Raw genomic sequence first — 27,242 nt, 5'->3', positions numbered from 1 at the left:
AGAAAATTAATTGACATGGGACATGTTGTTGTGTAAAATTGTTTTTTGCTTGAAACTGAACAGTGGCATTTATCATATTAACACAGACATCTTTTCCAATCATCTCTGCTAGCACTGCTGAGGCACTGCCATTACTACTAGTAAATAGATGACAGTCATGTTTTATGAAAGGATGTGAACAGTGTGGTTTCAGGCACAGTGTTTAAGTGTCTGATACTAAAAAGTGAAATTACAATTAAAACCAAACAAACAAACAGAAAAAAAACCAACACTACCAAGCTGTACACACCTCCCCAGTACAGAACTGATTATTACTTGTAGTACATGTGGTTTCTTCAAGTTCAAGAATTGCTCAGAACCCTTTGCTTGTATTCTATCACCCTGACATGCAGGCAAGAACTGTGCCAGCTCAGGGCAATAAAGCAGCCTGTGCAAAGTGGAAAATGATTAAACATGCTGAACTGGATGCACTGCCCAATCAATAGGTCACCCAGTACAGTGTAATCAGCCTGTCCATCACTGGGCCTTCTTACCCTCCTCTCACTATCATTTTTTCATATGAATATCAGTTTATAAGAAGCACCTATTTGGAAAGTCAGAGGCTTTCCAAAATATCTTCCTAAAAAGATCATTCCAATCATTCATATCTTCCCAAAAAGATATTTCTTCAGTATTGTAAGGAAATCTTAAAAATCCCTGTTCAAGATCCCACAAGCCCAGGCAGCATATTTCAGGCTGATTTGGGGAATTTGGGCCTTTACTTTGAATTTTTTTTAATGAAGATTATTTTCCACTTTTTGACATTACAAAAATGCTGTTTCCCCAACGTGCAAAGTTAAACATTTTCAGTCTGTGAACATCTCATTACTGGGATTGGACTACAAGAGGAAAGAAGGTTACTTGGCTTTAGCACTATAAAAATCCCTGCCAGAGGATGAAGTGAACTATTAAAAACAAAAGTTAATGAACATCAGAGAGCAGCTGTGAAAAAAAAAACTCAGTGGCTCCAATAGGAAGGAGGGTTGTGTGACTGAATTGTGTGAAGGCAAGCTGTGTGACCCAAAGCAAAGCCCTCCACTGTCAAAAGTTTGAACTTGCCCTGGAGGCTTTCACTTGACCAGCAAAGGCAGAGAATTGAACATTAGCAAAGGTCACAACACCAAAAATCTATTTGAGATTATTTGGTGCAGCTCATAAGAATACATAAGAAGATCAAAGCTTTTCCTTGGGACTGGAAGGGATTAAATCACACAGAAAGTATCTGCAGAGTAGAAAAAAAATTATAACTAAATCTCAGAGACTGCTTATCAGCTTCCCCGCCAAGATGTATTATTTGAATGAAAAATAGTTGTAGTCTATGCTACAAATGACATCAAAATACAAATCTTTCAGTGATTTGACATTTACAACACATACGTTTCTGCTACAAGGAAGGGCAGGCTTCTTTCTTGGAACCACTTTAGCTTAAGTCAAGGGATGGATCTTCGTTTTCTTGAGGAGCATGCAGACATTTATGCAGGAAGCCTGCTTCAAAGAAATTATTTCTGCTGAAACCTTTTCAATTTCACAGCCACCTCCCAAGACCTTGGCGGCACACATGGAAAAACCATGGGCACCTGGGGCAAGGGGCAAACCACCATTGCACAGAGAGTTCAGGGGCAGGAGAATCTTAGCTCTGACACTGGGCTATGAGCCTGTGTGTCTCTAACTCAGTGCTTTCATCTTTATTGGGAGAAACAAGGTATTAAAAACGTCATTGCATTGTTAGTGTGGTGACAAAGGTGCTCTGAATTTGGGAACAGTAAACAAACACTCCCTTCTTTAGGAGAACACAGGGAGCAAGGTGCCAACAGCAGCTATCAGCAAGTCCTGTTTAAAAAACTCCCAAAATAACTATCCAATCTTACCTGAAAATAGGAAACTGCTCTAGTGACAAGAGCAAAAACATCTAGAGTTCAAGTAGAAGAGATCAGTCCTTGAGATAGAAACAGAGCAAAAATGTTCACCGCAGGTATCTCTTGGACAGGCCCTTCCTCCCAGCCTTGTCCTGACCTCCTCAGTCAAAACCCCTGAGGTATTAGGGTGCTCTTGCAGGTTTTCCTTATGTTTCCCTCAGCTGGGTTTCTGCAATTTCCTTTCTTTGGAGCCAAATCTTACAAATCAGTAGATGTAACTGATGTGACCCAACAGAGAAGACAAAGGAGAATAAAAGGTCAATCTTCAAATTCACTTATCTCAATCACAAGTAGATTCCTTCTTAAACTTCAGTAATTTTAACTTCTTAAACAAGTAACTTTTCTGACTACCTCATTTCCCCCCTACCTCCATCTTATTCTTTACAAGTAGACAAAAGTTATGAGTGAGCAGAGAAGTAGATAAACACTTTAAGCTACAGGGCAGCATGGGTACAAAAACAAATAAGCAATAACTGAGCAGGAATACATTTACTCTTGTAGTTGAAAGACTATTTGTAACCAAAAAAAATGTGGCTAAAAACTAAAAATTAAATTAATTTTAAGAAAAATTCCAATCAGTTGATTAAATGGATTATAGAACATTGTAGGGAGCACAGCTCTGTGGCCCAAAGTACTTATTTCTGTCTTGCATTACTGTAAAATTTTTGATACTTTCTATAACTGTTTCTTTGTGTCTTGTTTGCTGTTTAGATTGTCTGTGAGATTTGATTAGGTGAGAAGCTGAAGGAAGAGAAAAGGGCATATAAAGTGCAGTGGCCAAACAGCCACATTGGAGGGCAGATAATCTAGCCCAGAGGGAGACAAAATGTATAGCCCAGAGTCTACTCACACTGCACCATAGAAGGCAGATTTGATTTACCTTCAAGCATGAGGATTCTTTACTCATGAACAATAAGAAACGGGAGATGAAGACAATAAGCCATTTACCTTTAGCACTGATAGCAGTACTAATTCACTACTGAGTACCCATTATACATCTATTGCTGTGCCTCATTTTTGTAAAACAGCAGGTCAGAAGGTGCTCATAATTTAGGGTCCAAATATTTGCCTTCCCTGCTTTGGTTCTGAAATGTCAAATATGGCAGAGATTGGGAAAATTAAGCACTCCTCTTGCATTCTGCAAATACTTCCTGTGACCGTGTGTCTCATTTGTAAAGTACAAGAATGAGGCATACTCTGCTTATAGCAGAAATTTATATTTCTGCTTTAAATTACTATGCAGAAGTGGCCATAATCTGTCCCTCAGTGAATACAAGATTCTCCTATGGATGTAAAATAGGTAAACACACTGTACTGTGGTTTTTTTAATAGCAGCAATGTACTCATTCACTGGCTGACACAGCAGTACTAATTTGGCCCAAATATAGTGTTTGCAGCCTGTTTGCCACAGCACATACCTGAAATCATGTGGCTCATTTAGCATTTGCAAACGTCCAAAGTGCTTCAGGGCCACAGGAGAGAACCAGCAACCCTGCATCAATCTTCTTAAATACAGAGATTTCCTCGCCAGCAGTGCGACACAAGTATAGTTTCCAAATAGAGTAAAAAAAGCATATAACATGGAAAAATAAAAGGCCCAAAGTACATTACTTAATTAAAACTTTCATGTCTGGCATGTACCACGAGACGTATTTTCAGTCTGCCACCAATACTTCAGTTTTAAACTCACAGATTTTGCCCAAGGTTCTGCACATCACCCTGACCTTAAGCACCCGAGCTCTAACACAGCTTTACATCTAAATTAGCATACTGGAGTATTTCACACCAGTGATACTTCACTGTGGAGTTATTGTTCCAAGCCTGCAGATACTTAAAATATCTCTAGCTCAGATTTTTCTTAGTACTTCCAGTCACACTAAATCTAAACTCGTAACACAATCCTTAAAGACAATATGAAATAGCACCAGCCAAGAGATGCCACTGAGGGTTCAGTAATGTCAGCCCAGGTTTGAGGAGGGAAGGAGTGACTGACAGAGCTCAATCACTGCTCCTTTCCCAGACTGCAAATGAAAGGTGAGGATACCACTGCCTCAGGCAAGAAACATCTCAGCTGTGATGTCCAAGGAGTCATGAGTACCTAGCAAATTGTTGGAGAAAGGAGTGTGTACCTGGTTTCTCTCTCTGTATCCAGTCTCCCACCCCTTAACCTTTCTGCTTAAGTCCAGGCTCTCCAAATAGGGATTCCTCCAGTTCACCTGGAGCAGCACAGGCTGCCTGCCCATAGCTTGCTCAGGAGGTCTCTCAGGCACCTCCTTCTGCAGCCTGATGAAACCTAAAGGTATGTCTCAAAAAATTTTCAGACAGTCACCAGAAAATGTTATAGGGAGTCAATGCTGGGAGTGTTTCCTTTCCTTGGGGTTATTCTCTGTAATCAATCTGTACCAGGAAACCTGCAAGTCAAAGGCTCCAAGCAAAGCATTCCCATGGCCCATTACCATCATCACAGTCTGGATTTGGTTGCCATATGTGCTGCTGGGAACAGACCCCAAGAATATTCCAAGTGTGTTCTACCTCCCCACAACTGTGGTTGTTCACCTGCCAGCTCCTTATTTGTCTTTCTTATCCATATTTTTCCATCTTCTAAATTTGTGGGACTGTCCATTTTAAGTAAAAGCTGTTATATTTCTTATTGATAGTTAAATTCAATTTATGTAAAAGGGAAAAAATTGTCCTCTATTTATTATTCTGAGCTGCAGTAGACACACTCATTTTAGAGTACATGGTTTTTATTGACACATAAGGCTTATTTCTTTATCCATTGATGAATAAGAAAGATTGGCTTTTTTATTCATTTATGTTTTGTTTGACATACACTAACAGGCCTGAACAAAATGAATTACTATAAAAATAAGAAAAATAATTTCAACACTTCAACTGGGCTCAATAAAACCGGACAACTGCATTTGCTTTGCATCTACTTTTTCACTTATATTATTCATTTACCTTGTCAGGTCCAAATGAACATAGAAGTGTTGGGATACATACAAAAATTTGCTGCCTACCATAAAAGAATGAACTTTTATTCATAGAAATCTAGAGAGACCTCAGCTTATTTAAAATCCCTTTTCTGACTTGTACTGCCATAATTCAACTTCATTTTAAAGTGGGAAATGGAAATGGAATATATTGTTAATTGTAATCAGATTGACATCAACTTGCTAAGAGTGGTTTCAACAAATTATTGTCCTCTAAAAAAGTGCAGAGTTGGAAAAAGCTTGTGATTGAACATCAGTACAGTGAGGATAGAAAAATCTATTAATACTTTTACACTACCCATGGGAGTTAATCAGAAAGCACGACTTGACTGAAACAGAAGGCCTTTTCACACCAGGATGTGAAATCCTTACAAAATGGAAATTATTTGTTTTTTTTATTTTCCTTAACACTTAATGAAGTGTCTGGCAAAGACTGAAGTGTTCACACATCTTTCTACAGGGTGCAAAGGACTCACATCAGTTTCAGTGACCTATTCCCACTTTTAATTCTGATACTCAATGTGCTAACTCTTTATAACTCATGCTATAAACCAGAAGTGTGCACAGATAGCTGAAAACATCACTAACTAACCTTAACTTTTTCTTTTTCTTCTTCAGTTTCCCATTTCCGTAGCCTTATCTTGGTCTAACTGTCCAAGACAAATGGTTGATTGCAGTGGTTCTGTAATATATTGAGAGTGAAAAACAATCAAAAGGGGCCAACTGTCAGAACTTTCTAATATGTGAGGGATTTTTGCTTACTCAGGTCTGAATAATGAGGTGATAGAGCTGATCATCTGCCTGAATTAGTCTTCAGGATTCAGAAGGTAGTATATCATGGCTCTGCCAGGTTATTAGTAAGAAATAACCTAAGAGCATAAAAATCCTGTCATATAATGAGATAATACTATTAAAATTTACAAAGCAGAACCCTCGGATTCCCACTGGCTCTTCAATTTTAACTACATCAGGGCAAAAACTAATCCTAATGTAACAAAATGTGCCTTTAAGACAACGTCCACTAATGAGAAATTGTTGAGTTTTATTGCTAAACTCCTACAGAGCTCTCCCAGATGTCAGCCAGTAATGCAGACACAGGATACTGCTGCCCTATACCCTTCCTCCCTCTTGCTATCCAAGCAGTTTAACTTGTCTGTATTCCCCAGAGTGCAGGAACTGCCATTCCTGTTGCACTGGAACACAGCAAGGAAGAAAAGGAATAGGATTTTAAATTTCCCTTCCATACTCATCAGAGGGTCCATAGGGAACAGAACAAGTCTAAGCCTTATCAGAAAAAGGCCAAGAAATACAACTAGTGAGTATCTGCTTTGGCCCTCCTGCCAAGTTGTCTGGAGCTGTTAAAAGTGGATTCCATGTAAACAAGACAGGAACAAGATCCTGGGCATTAGAGCATGAAAAGTTGTCACTTCTCAGCAAAGAGGTAGTTGCCAGTAGGAAGTTCAGGGATGATGCCAAAATACACTTTGCAAAGGAGAAAAGGAGTGAGAAAAGAAAGATTCTGTTAGAATGAGCTATAACTGGGTATTCCTGTAAGTATTCAAGAAGATTGCTCATCTAAAAGTGTAATGCAGCTGCAAGGATCAAGCCTAAGTCTTGCAGTAGCAATGGAGGAATGCAGTTTCTTTCTGAAAGACCATAGATTGAGAGAAAGTGACTAGCAGCTGCTGAAATAAGTAGCAAAACATACTGTTTATCTATGCTCAGAGGCAAAAAATAGAAAAAAATACATTTCAAAAAAATGTCTGCATTCTAATACCAAGAGCTCAGGTGTTTGAGCAGGCTCTGCTGATGGTCAAGGTTGTCAGCCTTCCTGTAGAATAGCTACTGCTCAGGCAGTACATAAATTCCAGTCCTTTTCATTATTTTATCCTGAACAAATGCAATGTAAGGACCTGAGGAAGTTAAACCTCTTAATTTTATACTCTCAGTTCTCATTATGCAGAGGAAATCAAAGGGATGTTAGGAATGAGCAATGTACAAACAAGACTAGTGAAGCTGAGGGGAGGTAGCCTCTCAGCTCCCAAAATTCTCTTTCTATAAAGAAAGGAGAACGTGTCAGATCAAAAAGAAAACACAAACTGTTCTGAATAAACTATCTTGATAATTGAGGACTTGCTGTTTTCTCACATGAGCTATCTTTATTCAGTCCTTCTTTCTCCCACAAACACTTCCTCTCTCATCTCACATTCCCAGAGGTCCCTTGCAGACTATACCATTATTAAGTAGTCACCAGCCTCTGCAAATGCCACCCAGCAGATGGGGGCTGGGGAGGACTGCTTATCTCATCACCAAGAGCTGCCCAGCTCCTGGTATTTGCATTAGCTCAGCTGTGGTGCCTGTTTATCAGGCTTGATGCTTTCCCCAATTCAAAAGTCAAGCAAGAGACAATCCTTTAATCTACCCTGCTTTAATGCAGTAACTTCTATATTTGTAGAAGCCAAGAGGATGCAGCTCTGGTCTGGAGCTGGCAGGATCCTAAAGCTGTGACTTTGCAGAGACAAACCCCATTACTCAGCTACTAAGCAGTAGCACATTTCTGCCAAAGGAGATAATGATACCTTTTAGCAGGGACCAGGGGAGAGTTAGAGACTCTAAAATTACGTGAGAGTAAAGCAAGTACAATCTGCTATTTACAGGCTATTTACTTGACACCTGCAGCCCTAAAATATTTGGCTGAATGGGCCACATGGTAGTCTTCCAACTCCTTGAGGACTGGCCCAGAGTTTCAGCATCCTTCAGGGAGATGTTAGAATGTTACCCTTTGAGCTGGTAATTTGACTTTAATTGCTTTGACCAAGGCTTGCACAAGCAGGAACTAGATTTCTCAGTGTTTTGGCCTCACTACCAGACTAGAAATTCTGCTTTTCTGGCTTCCTGCACATATTGTGTGTTCTTGTTTGAGGAAACCACCTTCCAGACCAGACCTTCTGGTTTCCATGTTCATGCCATAACAAGCTAACACTTGCAAACCTCCGGCCCATTAACGATCAGTTGCACTCAGTGTCCAAGTCCAAAGGAATGTGTTAAAATTTAAATTGTTTGCACAGCCTAGACAGCATTAGTGTACTGCACTAAAAAACACATGCTTGCTCTTTCTGCTGGCTGAACCAAATTGTATTCTGGGCACAAAATACAGGCATGGCACTGCTTCTAGAACTGACCCCTGGGTCCAGAGGGGACTTCTGTGAAAGGAACCCAGAGTTCTTAAACAGCTCATGAGAGAAGTACAGTATAGTTAGGAGAAAGAGAGATATAGAAGTGATTTTGAGGGGTTTTTTGTTTGTTGGTTTGTTTGGTTTTGGGTTTTTTTGGGTTTTTTGGGGTTTTTTGTGCTTCTTTTCTTGATGGCTTCATGACTTTGTATTCCTGGTTATCCAGTGCCAAGTCTCAAGTGGAAAGCATGGAAATATGTAGATAGCGACCTGAGAAAGAGTAGAAACAAGACTAAGGTCTTCAATTTGAAATAAAACAGTGCTCCCTGCTCAAATCACTGAAAGTGTGGGATACACACCACTACCACTGGGTTTTTTAAAAATAGGAGGTCACAGCTGCTGAGCTCTGTGCTAACTCTGTACTTCCCATCCCTGTGGGGTAAGGGGATTTGAAGCACCATGAATGGGTCAAGCTCCACCAAGCTGCACCTTCTGCCTTGCAGAGAAATCCCAGTAATGCTGGGGAGCCTGGCCACTTGTCCTCAGACAGATCAGTGTCTGCATAACCTCCCAGGGCACTCCAGAATCCCAAATGATGTATGTCTGTGAGACTGGTTAGAGAGAATTATTCTTCTGTACTCATGGCTTGAAAACAGGGCCAGCACTTCAGTATTACTTCTGAGCCTGTGTCACCTTTAGTGCTCGATGACCTCCCTTTGAGAGCTGCACTCCGTGTGACCAGATCTCACCATTACACGTTCTGCATTTCTGTTTCTCTAGTCTTAACAGCATCCTCTAGTTATCTGTTACCCTAGTCAGGCATTGTCTACACCGAAGAGAGCAGTCTCATGCCCCTGACTCACTGAGGTACATCTGGATGAAAACTGAGTCTGGTTTCTGCCACACAGCTTGTTCTGGAAAGAGAAAGTTTGAAGAGGCACATGACAGGAGTTAGCCAGACAGTAATAAGACTCACCTGAACATATACATCTTTTAATTGCTAAATAAGGCACCTTCCACAACAGCTAAGTTGTTTTGGGTTTTTTTTTAAGGAGATAATTAATTTCATTCATAATAGATTTAATTGTGCTCTGATTGCTCACACCTGGCAATTTTGTTTTGCAGCACCTTTTTCCCCAAAGCACTTTCAAAGCATAGGATGGGCCTTGCATAAGGTAAAGTACATGTTTCAAGCCATGAAATAAATGGAATGGGGTCTGCAGAAGTGGCTTTAACCACAGACAAAGTATGCAGTTGTTGGGGCAGCTCTCTGCTTTGCCACTGCCAGAGACCTGCCCCTGATATTGCCAAAGGAAAGGATGCTCTGACTAGACTAAAAGCTCTTGCTCATCCTTCTTGCAAGCAGCAGCGGTCATGACCCCCTGTCCTGGCACAAGCAGGAGCACCACACTTGCTTCTCCACAGCCCTGCCATCTCCCTCAACAGCACTCATCCACAGGGTAGTGAAATTCTGCATTTTCTTTGCCTCTAAGTCAGCTCTGTTTCCTGGATTTTTCTGGACTCAAATGTTTTATTGATATTTGTCTGGTTTAAATTGGTATGCAAGATAATGAAATAATTTTGAAATCTTCCCATTAGCTATTCTGAAATATAACACTGAACAGATCTGAGAGTAAGTATTGGGATGTTTTTAATACACCTTAAGGCTGCCATCCCTTGGATGCTTTTTTAGTCTTTTTCTTGTTTTCTCAAAAGATCCTCCACTCAATGACCCCAGCAGAATCTTCCTCTCAGTTTTTCTCTTTACACTTGAGGTCCCATCCTGAGGTAAGGATTCATTATACTGCATGTTGTTGTCCCACAATCCTAAGAGATTTCCTCTCCTTAAATAAACTCATACTTTAAATGGAAAAGAAGGAAAAGGGTAGGGGAGCAAGTCAAGCAGTAGATAAGTGAGCTGATTGTCTCTATACTGGGAGCAGTATTGTTTATTTGACATACCCAAGGGTCCAATATGACAGTGCCTGGCTTAGAGAAGTGCCTGTAAAATGAATGTAGTGTACCCTAAGACAACAGAAAATCTGCCCTGTATGATGGAAGGCATGTAAAACTAGAAAGAATCAATTCAAATAGCCCCACAGAGTGCAAGAAGGACTGAGACAACCTGCATGGATATACAGGGGATAAACTTCATGCCAGCTAGTCCAGGCAATTTCACTGAATCATTTTACCAGAGGTACAGTCACTGCTGAATAAATTCTTCAATAAAATCAGAATTTAGCAAAAAATAATCTAAATCTGTGGTGGCAAGCAGAAGAGGAGGCCTCAGCTGGGTTTCTGAAGAGTCAGAAAAACAAGTCCTGAAGTCTAAACTCTCTTGTTTTAATTAATTCCTTCTTCTAACCTACCAAACAGTAGCATAAAAATAGCTCAGATTATACTCCAGGGCAGTTGTTTGCATGCATATTTACCAATTCTCCAGTGAGCAGATTTCTGAAGCAGATCACTCACTGCTTAATTTTCTCAGCAAAAAGAACACAGAAATCTATCCACAGTGAAAGCACCCATGCTCTTCAGGGGTAAAAGATAAGGGTTGTAATAGTCAAATCAGAAGCAAAGTCTGAAGAGATGTAAAATACTCATCATGTCTATTGATTTTAAGCTGCCTGGAAGCATCTCCTGGGAATGTTTCTCTAGATATTATCTCTGTAATCATAGTATTCTCAATTGTAAATTCAACTGCTCTGTAGCAGAACATTCGTATTGTAAACACATAAAAGTGTTGAACTGATAAATGCATTGCTAGCAGAGATCAAATGACAAATTCATTAGCTGCAAAGTTCTGAAAGGTAGGACTGGTTTTTCCAATTACATTTCTTCCATTTCTGACTCCAGTCATTGGCAGTACCACTGTGGTGCCTTGTTCTGTTCTCCCACAAGTACCAATTACTGAAGGGAGTGACATCTTGAAGGGCTAAGATCCATTGTTAAAAAAAATCCATTGACAATAGCCTTTTTGTGAAAAATCAGATTAGGAAAACAGACATTTAGGAACCTGGACCTTTGGAGATAATGATCTGCATTTGCAGGCAACCATATACTCCGTCTTCTTTCTAAGTTCTCTATCTGCTACTCTTATTGAAAGGCTGTTTCAGAACCATGTTCTGTCATTAGAAAACTTTAAAATTCCAGTAGAAAATGTAATCATGATCAATTTCTTCTTAAGCCTTCACTTTTCTTTAGAGGAAATCATTTTTGCCCTTCCCTGTTATATTTACAATGTCAGCCATACCCCACTCAGTTTTTCTTTTTTTAGACTGATCTAGACAAACTTTATTTTGAGTTTGTTTTCTAAGATGCCTCAGGTCTCAGAAAAACCTTTCTCTGTGCATCTCTTCCAGACTGATTCTCTCTCTTGAAAAAGGATGACTGAAATGTTGCATAACACTCCCAAAAACATCACTGCCCTTTCCCAAGCATGCCAATGTTCCTTCTCTTGCTGAAACACTTCACACCATAGTTTACTGAAGCTTCTTAGAAAACAGATCTTTAGCCTAGAAGCCATTTTAACACTGCATTCAGTGACTAAATGAAAGTTACTGAGCCACCAGATATAATTTAGGATACCTCTTTATGGTATGGTATGTTTCAGTCTTAAGTGTCAGCCTTACTCTACTTACCATGTAAAATGTGTGTGATTTTAAAGGGATGTCTTGTAATTATTAGACTCTTTGGAGGCACCAGGCATGGATTGCTGGAACTCTGAAAGCACAGGCCAGTCTTTGCACAAAAGACCTTCTATTCTCAGTAAGGATAATCCTACTCTATATTCAGTATGTTTTTATTCACATATTCACATCCCCCTACTTAAAATCATCACAGCAGATTTTGGAAAAGGTATGAAATATAAATACAAGCACAGTTGATGTATGCAGTAAATACATCCATATATTTAGAAAAGACCTCTTACATAGTGCATTCCTAGATTACAAAATGAGTCAGTGATTATCTAAAGCTCCCAAACTTAGAGACTCCAAGGAAGACTGTTGAAAAATGGGGGGAAAGGAAAATTACACTGGCAGTAGAGGATTTAGAAGGCAGCTTTTAATATATTACTAATTTATGCAGCTGATATCTTAAGAATCTTCATATTCCTAACTAGGAAACCGAAATATAATTTCAAATTCCAGTCCTTTAGATTGATAAAAAGTCGCACATAGGCACAGAAATCTTCTCAACCTGATCCTTACTGACAGCTACTCTATAATATTCTCCACATTGGAACAAAGCTTTAAGTACACTCAGAGAGGGCAGCTGCACTGTTGTAAAGATTGCCTGAAGTAATGCAATAGAAAAAGTGTGAAAAAAATGGATCTGCTGCTGGCACACTGGAACAAAGCATTTCTGATAGAGAAAAGGTAGGGAGGAGATGATTCGTGATTGGCCTAATTACATTAGAAACAACTCTTATTCAGCTAGCTGAAGAAAAGGACCCAATGTAAATGGAGGAAAGAACAGCCCTCAGGTCAGTTTGATATTTGTTTTCCTGCAGAAAAGCATTTCTCATGAAAACTGTTTCCTGCCATTATGCAAAAACTCATCATAAAAATAAATACCTCAGAGAAGCTGTTGTGTATTATCACTGGCAGCAATGAAGAACCACTGCTGATATTGACTCTTCAGAAGAAATATAAAACACACTTGCAGTAGACTTCCAATGGGAAATGCCCACAAACAACAGGTATGTTTTGGCACCTGTACAATGCATTTATGACTATTGCTTCCCACTGGAAATAACAAAAAGCATTTAAGCAGTATACAAGCTATCAGCTGTCATTGAAATGTATTGCAAGAATGATCTCTAACCCTTAAAAGACTGGTTTTTTTTAAAGCAATGGTTTATAAGTTGTAGGTCAGTACTGCTGATGTTTTTCACAGTATGCAGATGATCAGCTTCTCAAGGAGACTCAAAATGAAATATTATTAACAATTTATGATTATTTCCATGCAGACACATAATGGCTAATTCCTATCATATTTTTCTGCAGTTGCAGGAGGGAGTGTTTCTGCACCTGTTTCTTTTTTTCTTCTGCAAATCTAATAATCAGTAAAACTGTACTCAGACAGCTATTAAATTTCAGATCTACTAATATATTTCATGCATTTAAAGACTGACAAAATGTGAAGTCATATAGCCACAATATAATGCCACAGTGATACCAAGAAAAGTGGTCACCAAGCAGGCAAAGCTTCACAATCTTGGATTTTGTTGCAATAACCCACTTGATTAAAGCCAATATTGGATATTCATATACAAACTAGAGTACCTCATTAATGCAATAAAGCAAAAGTTTGGAAAAATGTGAGCTGTTTCCATAGATACTTTTAAGAGCTTAATCCTGTTATTAATTAGAAATTTATGGAAAACTGATTAGCTTATGTTATCACACAGAGGGCAAGTCATCTTAGCATTTTGAGAACAGAAAGTTCATTTATTCATTAGTCATAAGTCCCTATATTTTGTTCATACACCTCTATTGAACTGACTGCCTTGGGTCTGAATGAAATATAATTTGTGTTTTGGCAACAGAGATATTTGAAGGCATCAACAAACAAAATTAAACATTGCAAATAGCTCCAATTCTACCACAACAGCTCTGTCAACCGCCTAATAGAGTAATAATTATTCATTCACGTATTTATAGCCTCAGCATGGCAGTTCAAAGCCTTTATGCACTATTTTCCTCCTAAATTCTCTGAAAATAGTAGATTTAAAGTACATGTATTCATATTCATATATGTTTACTTCACAAAAGGCCACCCACATGGTTTGACAAATATAGGTGGATAAATAGGTAGGTAAGGGAGATGTGATGATGCAGCAGCATTACTTATAACTGAGGCCACCCAAAATTTTCCACTGACAGATTTCTTAATGCTTTTCAAAATTTTGACTGTATCAATAGGAATGTTGTATGCCACATTTCTGTGTTAAAATGCCTCAGCTATTTCAGAAAATATAACTAGGAAAAAAAAGGTGGGTTTACTCATAGCAAAAAAAAGTAGCCAATTAGTTTCTTCATTAAGAAGACCTCATCCAGCCTACTTTGCAGCTGGTACCTAAAATATTTCAAGGAGCTTTCCAGAGCGTCAGGAATTTGTGTTATAATTAGCATAGGCTTGCCAAATTGGTGGAAAGGGGAATCTCAATCTCAGTCCCACTCCCAGTCTGATGTCAGTGCCATTAACAGAGCCTGAAGAGGGATCACATGTCAGTAGGAGATCACCTAAAAACCAGCACAAAAGCATTCCTGCAGCCAGTAGTTTGGCTTTACAGTGGGGCCAGCTTACATAGCTCTGTGAAGAATAAAGAAGAATCTATTTCCCATTTTGCGTCCATGCGCACGGTGGGATTCCGCGCACCCGCAGCGAGTTTGCCGCCAGCACCAAGCTGTGCAGTGGATTTGGCACACTTGAGGGAAGGGATGCCATCCAGAGGGATGTGGACAGGCCTCGGGGGCAGGGGGTGTCCCCAAAGCTCACAAAGTACAGCAAGGCCAAGAGCAAAGTCCTGCATGCTTGGGTGAGGGCAGCCCCAGCACAAACACAGGCTGGGCAGAGAACGGATTGAGAAGGACTTGGAGGATTTCCAGTCCCCAAAGGGGGCTTACAGGAGAGCTGGAGAGGAACATTTGAGGAGGGCATGTAGTGATAGGACAAGGAAGAACGGCTTCAAACTGGAAAAGTATAATTTTAGATAAAATACTATAAATAAATTCTTTGATGTGAGGGTGGTGAGGCTCAGGCTGTCCTTTCAAAGAAGTTATGGATGCCTCATCTCTGGAACTACTCAAGGCCAGGTAGGATGGGCCTTTGAGGAACCTTGTCTAGTGGAAGGTGACCCAGACAATGGCAGAGGAGTTGAAACTAGATGATCTTTAAAGTCCCTTCCAACAAAAACCATTCTGTAGTTCTATGATTTTTATAAAATTTTGAAGTTGTGCACTTCAAAATCATCAGTTTCCAAACTAGATCTCACATAGGTTCAATCTCTGTCAGGCGTTCTTAATTCTAGAGTTTCAAGAATAAGACTTCCTCCCTAACCCTTTATTGCAGGGGAATGTTATTTAGTGTCTGAATTCCCAAGAGGGCACATGGAAATTGTCTCTTGCCAGAAGAAGCAGGTGATTGACCAAGAGAAGCCAGTTGTCATAGAAGAAACATCTAATTTGGGGATTGAATTGATGGACAAAGCTGGAGATGATGGACAAAGCTGGAGATGAAGAGAAGCCATGGCAGGAGATTTTTAGAAGAGTGAGGCAAAAAAAAAAAAAAAAAAAAAAAAAAAAAAGACAAGAAATCGGATGAATGAAAAAAAGTGGGGGGTTTTCCCTCATCAGAAGGTTACTGAGAGGTATGGAAGCCAGCAGGCCTTTTTCAGAGAAACACCCTCTCCTAAAATGTGTCAAATTGAGCTGGCAGAGCAATATCTCTGTATTCTTATACTGTCATAAAATAGGTATTAACTTCCCTGATTACAGGTGTCCTCATCTTCTTCTCTTTTCTGCTTCATGGACATTCCCAGCCTCCTTATATTCTCACACACTTTGCTGGCATCAATGTCTGCACTGCAGAGCTCTTGGTCCAGCCCCTGCAAAATACCCCAACTGGTGGGACACATGCCTCCATAGGACCCTGTCAACCAGGAAGTTATATTGAAAATAATCATAAAAATACATTGGTGCAGTCCCTGCAGTGGGTTTTACACTATTTAATGCTGTGGTCATGGATAGTTCTGGTAACTCCAGGAATAGAACTACCACCTCCTCACAGAAAATGGATTTTTTGACATTTTTATTAGCTTCTCCCCTTGTTCTGTGGAGATGACAGCCAGTTACCTACACTGGAATGACTGGTAGGAAAGTAGGTAGAAGGAAAGCACAGCTGACAGTATCTTGCAAGTCTGTGATGCTAAATCAGCATCAGTGCCATGTGCCTTCTCGATGAGGACAGGTTTGAGAGGTAGAGTCGTGACAGTATGTTTGAAGGTGTCCCTGTGGTTCTCCCAGCTTGCTCTCTCAATGTTTCATCTCAGGTTATTAGTATTTATAAAAGCATGCCCTTAAAATAGCTTCATGGTGTTAATAGAAGCAAAAATAGCAGTTCCTGTGCTTAAGTTGTTCGTAGCGGGGTAAAATAGGGCTAAATTGGGCAAGTACAGAAATCAGAATAGCACAACCCAGTTTAAAGGTGACTTTCAAATCCCCTTCATGTCTTAAAAATCACTGACTTTACGTTAAAATTTAGACGAGGATACAATCCTTTCCGCTTTACAGAAAACCCTTCTCCCTTTTTAGCAAGTATAAGATCTGAGGTGACTTTTGCTTCAAGACTGCTTAAATCTACTCACTAAGTCTTCTACTCAGAAGTGGAGCAACCACAAAATTCTTCAGCTTCTGAAAACATATTTCAGAAAAATCTTTCAGATTTGCATTTGAAATTTGTAAAATAGACATGTGGACATTTGAATAATGAGAAAATAAGTCTTAGAACACCTAACACCTTCCCACCACCCCTCCCTGCTTTACTCTGATCTCTCCTCAAGTGTCACAGGGGGATGGGAATGGGGCCTGTGGTCAGTTCATTGCTCCTGGTCTCTGCTACTCCCTCCTCCTCAGTGGGAGGATTCTTCATGCTCCCTATTCCAGTGTGGAGTCCTCCCTTGGGAGACAGTAGGGGGGCACAACTCTCTCACCATGGCCTGCACCTGGGCTGCCCATGCTCCAGCTCCTGGGACACCTCCTTCTGCACTGACTTGGCATTGTGGAATGGCTTCTCTCATAGATTCTGTCTTCAGCTGACGTTTCAGAGAGAACTGAAAAAAAAAATTATTCACCACCTATAGAATATGGGGAGGGGAGCATAAGAAGCATTGCATTTATTTTCTTTATCATATTATTTCTTAAATAGGAACAGCAGTCTGTATGTGTTTATCCCAGGCACCAAAACTGATGAACTGTTCTTCTCTAGACAGTGTTGATCATGTTTCACTGAGAAATCCATGTCTTTTTTATTTTTCAAATTCACTGTATGTCTGTAGTAGACTGTGATTATTGCCAGATGAGCCACATAAAATATTTGAAGTAGCATACTGAATGTTCTAAGGCAAGACAAGGAAACAGACTATTACAACAGTGTGTCCAAATTCCAGCTTCACTTGACACTGGAGTCGGTCTCAATCACATCAGTGAAGTACAAATGAGGTTCTGGACAAAAGGTAGAAAAATTAGTTACTTTATCATGCCTTGGCATAATTAAAAGTAGTTTTAAAAATTGATAATCTGAAAAACTTTATCATCAGGTTGTTTGAGACTGATATTTTTCCTGTAGTAAACTACTAATTGTCTTATTTGCAAAACTTAAATATTTCATACAACTGTTGTTTCAGAAAGGAAACAACACAGTAGCTGAACTGGGAGCTTTTCCCATTTTGTTTCCTTTAAAATTTGCAGTTGCTTTAGACAAAAGTTTTTGTCTGTTTTGCTGATTTCTTATTTGCCAATGCTAAAAAAATATCCCATGTAAACTGCAGAGGCTGATAAATTAATTTTTGTGGTTTAATATCAGGCAAATAAATCTTACCATTACTAATTATTTTTTGACCTTGCATAAGAGAATAGGATTAGACTGAATACAGCTGACACTGATTATGTGAGACAGGATGTTATTAAATCCCTTTGGGGAGCTTTTGAAAGATCCACCACATTTAGAGAAGAGAGGTTTTCTCTGTCTTAGCTCATTTATGGAGCAATTACATGTGACTTACTACAAAAACGATGTCAGGAAACACACTGAACAAACAGCTAAAGTGGAATTTACACCACTCCCATCTCTGTCAAAACATCTCACAGCCTCACAGCCTTAAAATATTTTGTCAAGGTTACCTGTAGCAAAGCCATTTGCTATATATCAGCAAAAGGTATGAGATATATTGGATTAAGACTACACGGAGGAGAACTTGTAATGGATATGAAGGCAGCAGAGATTTCTCTTTGCTCAAATGGCTTTGCACCAGGAACCCAAATTTAATTAATTTTGTGGGCTTGAAAATGTTTTCAATTTAAGCCATCTCAGGATTTTTAAGTTTTGTTTTTCATTAGAAGACTCCTATAGAGGATTTCTTAATGAAGTGCAGAGAAATATGCAAAATGTACTGACTTGAAAAACCTCTGCTCATTCTGAAAAAAAACCTGTGGCTGAATTTTCTGTTTTGTTTGATTGGGGTATTTTTTTTTTCAAAATTAAGATTGCTCAGGTGATTTTTAGGAGTAGTTTACAATTTTGCACCTAAAAGTATGCAAATACAAATAGAGAGCTAGGTAAAGACCATTTCTATAACTGTGTTTCTACAACTGACTGCTTTCCTAATATCCATAGCTGAGAATGAAAATGCACAGTAAGGTGCTACAGAACTGTGTGTATTAAATATGTACACACTTATTAATTATGACATTTGCAGTTTGAAAACATTAAAAAAGCTGTTGAAAGGGCATAATCCAAAGTAATACAGACAGTTCACTGGAGAACCAACAGTACTGAGGTGTTACACTGCAAAGATTTATTCTCAGCCCCGGCTTGATTTCAAAGTTGATATTGCTATAAATTCATGTGATGACAAAACTTAATACTTGGGCCCTCACAGTTTTTTTCAGCTTCCTTTTGCGTCTTTACATACTAAATCCAAGTCCAGCATGGAAGTTAAAAGATACAGAAATGGTTTTTCCTTAGGCACAACTCAGTGGTATAACTAAAGTAACCATGCTGGCATTCACTTACAAGTTTTCCTCAGGGTGTCTCAAAGACCATCAGCTTGCTGCCAGTAGTCCTTGACATGAAGCCAAGCTCAGGGCAGACTTAGAGCAGTGGCAAGAGTCTCAGCAGGGTTATCCTTTCTCATAAACACTAAGATTCTCTGCTGCTCTCTGAAATAGCAGTCCTGAAGTATTTAATGTTTGTAAAGATGTGTTCATCTTTACATTAGTTACCCAGAAGGTCCATACTTTGTAGTAATCACTGGTAATTGATGGTGAATACTGGAGGGTAGGATTTTCTGCATGCTTAGTGGTCACTGACCACAGGGAAAGTTTATGCAAAGATTCTGGTTCATAAATACAGATATACTTGTGTCAGGAAATATTGATTTGTATTACGTTTGTCCTTCAAGGAATGTTATGTTGTATTTCTGATATTGCAAATGAATAAAGCAATACTGTATGAAGTGTTCTGCATGGCCAGATAATGTAGTCCTTACTCAGAATTTACTCAGGAAAAACCACCTTTGACCTCAGTGAGGATTTGCTTGACTAAGGACTGCACAGACTGTTTTGAATCTTACCAACATTGCTTGATGCTAATGTTGGGCAACAGTTCTCACTGCTAATTTGCCTGCTTCGTCCTTCTCCTGGGCTCAGGATCTGCTTTTGCTGTGTGTTATTCATAGCTTCTATTGCTAGTTCAGATTGCTTCTCTTTGTGCTTTTCTTTCCCAGCAAACCTTTTGCAGCTATTGTTCTGCTGCTGGTAGATGAGCACAGAACCTGGTATACAGGACTTGAACCTCAGCCCAGATTCAATTAACACTGTTAAACATGCTCTCACTATGGTGCTCAGAAGAAATTTTGATGACCCTCTTTCAATGAAGCATAAATTTGTTTAAGTTGATGTTTTTAGAATGCAAAAATAGAAGGGCTTGATTCACAAATCTTAAGACCAAATGTTTCTGCAGTAAAATAGATGGAGTAGAACCCATTTAGAGACATCAAAAGGTCAAATGTAAATGCTTATTCTGCCCTACAAAATGCAGCCAAGAAAGTTACGAAAAGTGTGTGCTGTAGCATCACTCTGTTTTGTAATTTTAATACTGCTTTCAAGTAAGATATCCTGAACAATAATTAGTACCAAATTATGCCATAGCCTTCTGATATGAAGCAAATCTTGCTAGGTTATCACTCGTATGTCTTATGAGCCATACCTAGCCATGGTTTATCCTCTATTCATGCTACAGGGTACGAAATTCCTGGGTGCCAACCTGCCTATGGCAACCTAGAATTCTCCAGGGCAGGCTCGCAAAATCTTCACCTACTCTCTGGGACAGGTAACTAATAAGTGATGTTTTGTGAAGTTATGCTTTCTTTCTAACTTTCTGATGTCCGTAAAAATGTTTCATTTCTTCATGTTAGTCTGTGGTCTCTCGTTGTTCAGTTCCACTGTGTTTTCTGGACTAGGGGAGTAGCAGCAGGTCTGTTTGTTACAGTACTCTAGATGCTTGCCTTAGCCAAGCCTGTAATAATTCTTATTAACATGCATAAGAGCTGAAAGTTGTTTAAGGAGCTGCAAAATCTACAGCTGCCTACTACCAGTTAATGTCTTTTTCTGATGGAGTAGTTTGACAATACAGGTGCATTACATTTCACTGTTGGTACCACAGTTATCTGGGCAGTTCACCCACCTTTCTTAATTGCTGGTATGTATATATATTCTCTTTCCTTTTATCAGGTTTACATTAATCTTGAATCTCCTGAACTAGGGATTTTTCAATGCTATAGGTACAGAACACTGAAAGGATGGGGCAGTTATGACTGATTCTGGTTTACATTTCTATGCAGCATGTAGTAAAAGTTGAAGTAATGACTCAGTTTGCCATATTTTGCTGAAATTCTCTTCTACTTTTCTCTTGAATCCACTGTATTCTTTTTGGCTGACTTTATTTCAAGTAGCAAGTATGTAGAAGAAATGTCATTCACTAATCCTATACCTTTCAATGAGCTATGAAATATTGTAATATATTTCAATGTAAAAAAAATGATTAGGTTAAAAGCTAAAGACAGAGTAAACTTCAGATAGGTTCCTGCAGTCTATTGATTTTCTCTGAATACAAGATAATGGGTGAAAATTTCATCTTAAGACTGCTGATAGTGTAAGAAAGACATAAATGAGATTCTTTTTGATTTTTTTTTTCCACACAGTCTACACTCTGTGGAGTGAAAAAACCCAGCAATCTTGGAAAAGTGGTTTGAATTCCTGCTTTTCATTCCCCTGGAATTCTGCAGGAACACTCTACTCTTACCTGGATTTAGAAGATCTTGGTGCAAAAATAGCTTTGCTCTGTTGCTGGTTCTTGCTAAAATCAAGGGACAAGCAGTGAAGTGAAACATAATCCAGACATATAAAACTCTTTTACAGAATGTTCAACCCTAATTCTAATTTGGTTAAATATTTGGAAGTCCTTTAAAATTGGAAGAAATTCACACATCCACAGTGTGATCACTGAGTTTGATCTTACATTCTGTTTTAAAATGGATGCCCACATGGAATTTCTGAGTCTTGGGATGATACTTAGTCGACTTTCTGTAGAGCTCAATAAAAATACTTCTTTTTCCTACCATCACTATCTACTTGTAGTTGTTATATATGAAAGAAAAAAAGCTTACTCTTGTAGAGGACAATACCACAGTTTATCTCCAAGTGTACTACAATTCAAAATGCACAGATCCAAGATTTTAGCTCAGTCTATTCAGCCATTTCATAAAAAAATAAAAATAAACATCCACTTAAAGATAATTTTCACTTTCCTATGTGCATTTGAAAAGCTCAAAAGGATCTAAATTTTTAGAGAATTTTTTGTGTTTCCTGAAAGCTGGCTTGTTTCTCTCCTGTTGAGTAACTCAGATCTTGCTGTTTCAACATATCTAGACTGTAAAACAATATCTGGAAACTTACTTTCTAGTTATACTGAAAAATACCACCTTGCTGAAGGAATTAATAACAAAACCAAACATTTGTTTGGTAAAATGAAAAATTATGAGTATGACAAGTGTCAGCATTTACAAAATGAAGATAGTTTCTATTTCATCCAGCCTGATGCACCTTAACCTTTAAAAAACTAATGAGGAAGCAGTAACAGTATCAGGAGGAGAGTTCTAGTAAAAACCTAAGTTTTGATTAGCCCAGGATGCTGAAGTAGCTCGGTTATAATGTACCAAAAAAAAAAATATATATATATAAATATGGCCTGTGTTTATGTAATCCACATCTCAAGGCACAAGAGGAATTTTTGGGAAAGTCTGGAGTAGTGAATCTGCTTCCTCACTCTGTACAAGTCCTTGGGGTGCTACATTTGCAGGCAAGGTAGAATCAAAGGGCTCCTGGATCCCCCTGAAGGAGCACATTGTGCATTGCTTTTCACAGGAATAGTGTGAGCAGCTTTTCCATGAACACCTGCTGCCTGACTGGGTCCCTCCAAATCTACAGAGAGATCTTTCATTTGCTGGCTTACTCCAAAAACTACCCAAGAGCCAGTGTCAAGGTGCAGGCCTGGTAACAAGAGTTTGGAGGAGTGCAGTCCTGTTCCAACTTTCCCTGTCCTCCTTTCCCATCCAGCCACAAAAAAAAAAAAAAAAAAAAAAAAAAAAAAAAAAAGGTGATAAACTAGAGTCTTACACTGAAAAGCCAGTTCAGCCAGGGGAGCAGGATAAAGTACTGAACTAATAAATTATGACATTCAGCTGGAAGGAAAGTTGTGTGAAATGGTGGCACAACATGCTGAGCCATGGGGAACTTGCTAGAGGTGAACTCATTTATACTCTTGCAGAGTAGAAGACTTCTCAGTTAACAAGTCCCAAAATAGTGTGCTGCAGTGTATAAAACAAGGTAGGGCTGGAAATAATTAGCCACAGATGACAGATGGCAACTCCTTTCTCTTTTTTTCCTTATTTTCTTTTGCTGTAATATCAAGTTGATCAAAGAGCTGAAGATCATTTATTATGGTAGGAAAGCTAAAAATATCTTGAAATATTCAGGCAAAATAAGTTCATTCAGGTACGAGCCAGTAGCTATTGTGTAGTAATAGTTTCCCTCAGGATCTGAATCACATGCACAGAGCTGAGAATTTGGGAGTGTCCTGGCTTAAGAATATTATTTAATCAATTTAAAAAATCAAATTGTTAATTTATTTAATTTTTTGTTTGTGTTAACAAACCAATGATCTATTGTACTGCCAGAATGCCCTCCAGAAAAGTGCCCAGAGCTCACCTGCAGGTCACTTGGCAATGTCATACAGCTGTGTGTGTGCTAGGGAGCAGAGGCTGCAGTAGAGCTGACTGCACCCATCACCTCTGGAGGTGTCTGAAGGGGCAGTGCTGCATCTCACTCTTGGCAGGACCAGCATTTCCTCCTGGGCTCTGTAGGAGTAACATCTGACAAGCATGGCACTGTTTTAAAGGCAAGAACCTATGGACTCAAGTTAGAGACACAACAGGAGCTTCTGTCTTGCATGACTTCTGCCACAAGAGAGGATCAGAACACAGCTGTAACAGATATAGTTAAAAGGAGAATTCAGTAATTTTTCTCAAATAATGTAATATACACTGCTCATAAAGGAAAAAAGCAGCAGCCTCTCCAGTCCCAGTAGTAATTCTGTCTGACTGGTTCATGAGCCAGAAGAGCATATTTGATTTTTTCAGCTGCTTAGCATAACCTTTCTGATGGAAGTGTTAAGCCAACACACCTAAATGAGTCTCTTGAGCAAGACAAAGATGAATTTCAAATCAGAGGAAAGAGAAAAGGATTGGGAAAGGAAGGAAACAGCTAAGAACAGAGATTATAACCTCTGTCCGTTAACCTATGTCTGGAAGTTTTATACCAAATAAAATAGGAACAAAATTCTATCCCTCCTGCTAAAGCACATTTCTCCAGTATTCCCATACCACACTTCTAACCTCAGTCCTTTAATAGAAAGAGTAAGATCAATTTCAGATTGCTTCTGGCCAGTGGGCTTCACCCATTCTCATTACATTCCTATTACACATAAACTGCACAATTCCGGAGGAACCACACTTCTGTTCCAGCACAGCTTGATCCAGATGAATCGAGGAAATAAACAGACAAAAACAAAAGTGAGAAAGGTTTAATAACACAATTAAAATATAACTTTATAAGCTTGTGAGCTGATGTGGCAGGCTGCTCTCAGTAATTTCCAGAGGGAGTGCTTATCCGTGACTACAAACCAAAGCAATCTAGAAGCTGGCCACTTAACGCTGTAAGGAGAGCTGCTGCAACTGAAGGCAGCCTGCTTAATCACCTGGAGAGCTCTTTAGCTTTCTAATCACAAATTGAAGTCTACCTCTAATTTTGCTTCCTCAATTTTTCAATACCTTACTATTTTTTTCCCCTTTCTTATCACCTCTCTGTAGTCTGGATTCCCTGGTGAGATGCAATGCAGACGGGTAGGATTCTGACAGACATTAAAAAGCAGACAACAACTGCTCAACAACTTCAAATAACTTTCTGTCTGAGGCACCCCCTCACCCCACTGTGACCTGTGTTACATCATATTTGTTGCAGTCAGCCTTTGCTGCTGGTTTTCTTACCCTTTCAAACCCTGCAACTTTATGCTGCAATTCAAGATTTTTGCTACCCAGACATTTTATGCAAACTTACCAACCTCTGGGAAGCCAGGAAACAGCACCTCTTACAGGGGTGAACCTTCTTCCAGACTCATGTGAGCAGCAGCCTGGACAGAAAGCAGTGAAGATCCCTTAATCCCCAGGAAGGGCCAGGGTCATTCTGATTCTGCTCTCTTGCACAAATGCTGTCTGAAGTTTGCCACACCAGAAGTTTCCTTCCTTCTCTCCCAGTTTAACCAGCTGATTAATTTCAGATGTGCTCCAAGCACTAGACAACATTTGAACAGTGCAGAAAATATGAAGCAGGGTATGAACATGAACAGAGTCCTTCATTTTGGTAAGAAAACAAACATGTCCTTCCTACCTCTAGAGAATGAAACAGAAAACATGTATTCCTCCTGGAATGCCATGCTGATTTTCTTCTCTTGGAATCATAATTTCCAGCTCTCCATCCCTTCATTTCCTAGCAATACAGAGAAAGAAATTGAACAGGCACAGTCCTTATTCAAACTTTTGTAGAATCACTTACTGAACCTAAAGGTTTGCATTTAAGGCACTGCTACTAAGAGTTTACCTGCCAGAGCTGAAAACAATTAGATTCCACTTCAAGGAGAGCCTAACAGAGGCACTAGGAGACAACTTGGAAGAAGGCAAAGATCATAGTAACAACTTCTGCTGCTTCCACTCTTTCCCTCTGCTTTAGTCACCTTTGAATTTGGGCACAAGATTCCTGCTGTTTTTGCTGTGCACTCCATTCATTTCTCACATACTCAGGTATTCAACCTCAGAACTGTCTCATAAGCAGAAATGGTCATCTCATTAATAGGAGACAGAAACTTATTTGGAAGATTCCAGTTCCAAATCAAGTTAGCAGAAGTATTGAATCAGTCCTCAGAGAGCTGGCTCTGCCCTCCAGTCTCTGCTCTGCCCTTGCACCAAGCAGTGGCAGTGCACATCCTGGTTTATGTTCTTCCTTCTCCATGAGCTGCTCTGTACCTTTGCTTAGTGCTCTGCACATTAACTCACTCCCTGGACACAGCTCTGGATTCTCACAGTTCATTTTTTTTTTTGCCCTTAGTATTTTTCAGTACACTGGGGGAATCAAAATTGTCTGCTGAAGAAACTTCATTTAAAATAATCAAAACACCTTTAGTGTCTCTTTTGGAAAGCTGTAATTTTATTTGTGGTATTTCTATTCAATGCATTCAGAGCCTTAGGTTACAGATAGCACCTTTAAATAAAGGAAAACTTGTATGTCTTTATTGTGAGTACATTTTAAAAATCTTGTCACGTTTCACTGACAATAATGGCATTCACTTAAGACAACTCAGTGCTGACAGATGGTCCTCTAAGGGTTTTTTTGCATGTCAACATGTAACTGAATTTTCGTATCTTAATCACCTCATATTACAGTTAATACTGAATGCTCTTGCTGGATAGCTGTGTCTGTGGGCTTCTGATATTAGCTACAGAAGTCACCCTTCTGCAATGAAGGACTGTCAGGTCATTATGACCAAAACATAATGCAGTTTTATTTTAAAGAGAGATCACTCTTTTCTACCTCTTACAAATAAGGCCAGTACAGTTTAGACACATTTATGATATATCTTGTCAGGTCTGAATTTTTAATTATGTGAATTATGAAAGAGTGAGGTACTCATGTCCAAAGAAAAGCTACCCAGTGATGAATCTGTTTTAAAGTAGCTGTATGAACTCTACAGGTGCCTCAAATAGGTTTCCATGCTAAGGATCTATCCCACAGCACTTGGCACTTCAACTGCTAAACATCTCTTCTTTTCCCCACCTCCCTTCCAAATGACTTTCTTTAATTTTTCTGATAAAGAATCCCTCTTCTCTGGTTTAAATTCTGCCAGAATGCCTGGAACCTAAGAAAATGACTCTGTTACTTGTTTTATGTGTCCATCAGTCATTTGGAAACTATCTAAGCTCCAGATTTGGATCACCCACACATTTGTTCTGAAACATATGTACAGGCCTTCCTTCTCATAATCCAAACCCAGCTTCAGGTTGTTTATTTTGAAAGCAAGTACTGCAAAAAAATTTTAAATGGTTTAGTACTTGCAAAAAAAAAAAAAAAAAAAACAAAACTCCTTCAAAAGCTATATTTCTAAATATGTTTGTATATATATCGACAGGAGAGATCTGCATGCAATTTGACAGGCAAACTGTTCATACTCCAAAGTTTCAAATATAAGTAATTTCTTCGAAAGTAATGGAGAAATTTAGTGGATGTGCTGTAATGCAAAAATCCTGACAGACCTTGGTAAAAATTAAAAAAAAAAAAATAGATAAGCTGAACAAAATCTGTGTGAGCCTGAATTTATAGGAAAATGACTAATGCAGAACTTGGATACACTTAAATTTCTTTAAGTACAAATGAAACTCCTGAATAAAGACTGCAAGAAAATTGGGATTTGTGAGCTTGACTCTGAGCTACAGCATGTAATCTTTTTCCACAATAAAAATTTATAATTTCAAGTCTGTAGTTGGATTCTCAGACTCCAGATCTTGACTTTGCAATTTGATCCCATCCCCCTCCTAATCACATAAAGCAAGAGCAAGGTTAGACACAAAAACTGCAGACAAGAAAAATAGTTTTGGCATTAACCTTTTGAAACAGTGACCCTGAGCATGTAACACATAATCAAAACTTGATTAACATAGAAATCCAATT

General features: G+C 39.0%; 1 protein-coding gene across 13 annotated transcripts in view; it reads left to right on the top strand.

Annotated features, from left to right (window-relative positions):
• BEGAIN (brain enriched guanylate kinase associated) overlaps window positions 1–27,242 on the top strand; it is a 165,001-nt gene that overhangs the window by 71,156 nt on the left and 66,603 nt on the right. For 7 of the 13 annotated variants that reach the window (XM_085580735.1, XM_085580731.1, XM_085580733.1 and 4 more), the window contains one exon: window positions 20,149–20,238. The exons of 5 other annotated variants lie outside the window; for them this stretch is intronic. In XM_085580735.1, the coding sequence (XP_085436861.1) occupies window positions 20,149–20,238 (90 nt within the window). Of the gene's footprint in view, window positions 1–9,249; window positions 9,913–20,148; window positions 20,239–27,242 lie in introns of those variants that run through there. One more of the 13 variants, XM_085580743.1, reaches the window with a different exon arrangement.

Source organism: Lonchura striata, chromosome 5, assembly GCF_050655825.1.
Source record: "Lonchura striata isolate lonStrDom1 chromosome 5, ASM5065582v1, whole genome shotgun sequence".
NCBI lineage: Eukaryota > Metazoa > Chordata > Aves > Passeriformes > Estrildidae > Lonchura > Lonchura striata.
The sequence above is the reverse complement of the archived record's forward strand: the minus strand, read 5'-3'. Positions and strand labels throughout refer to the sequence as shown.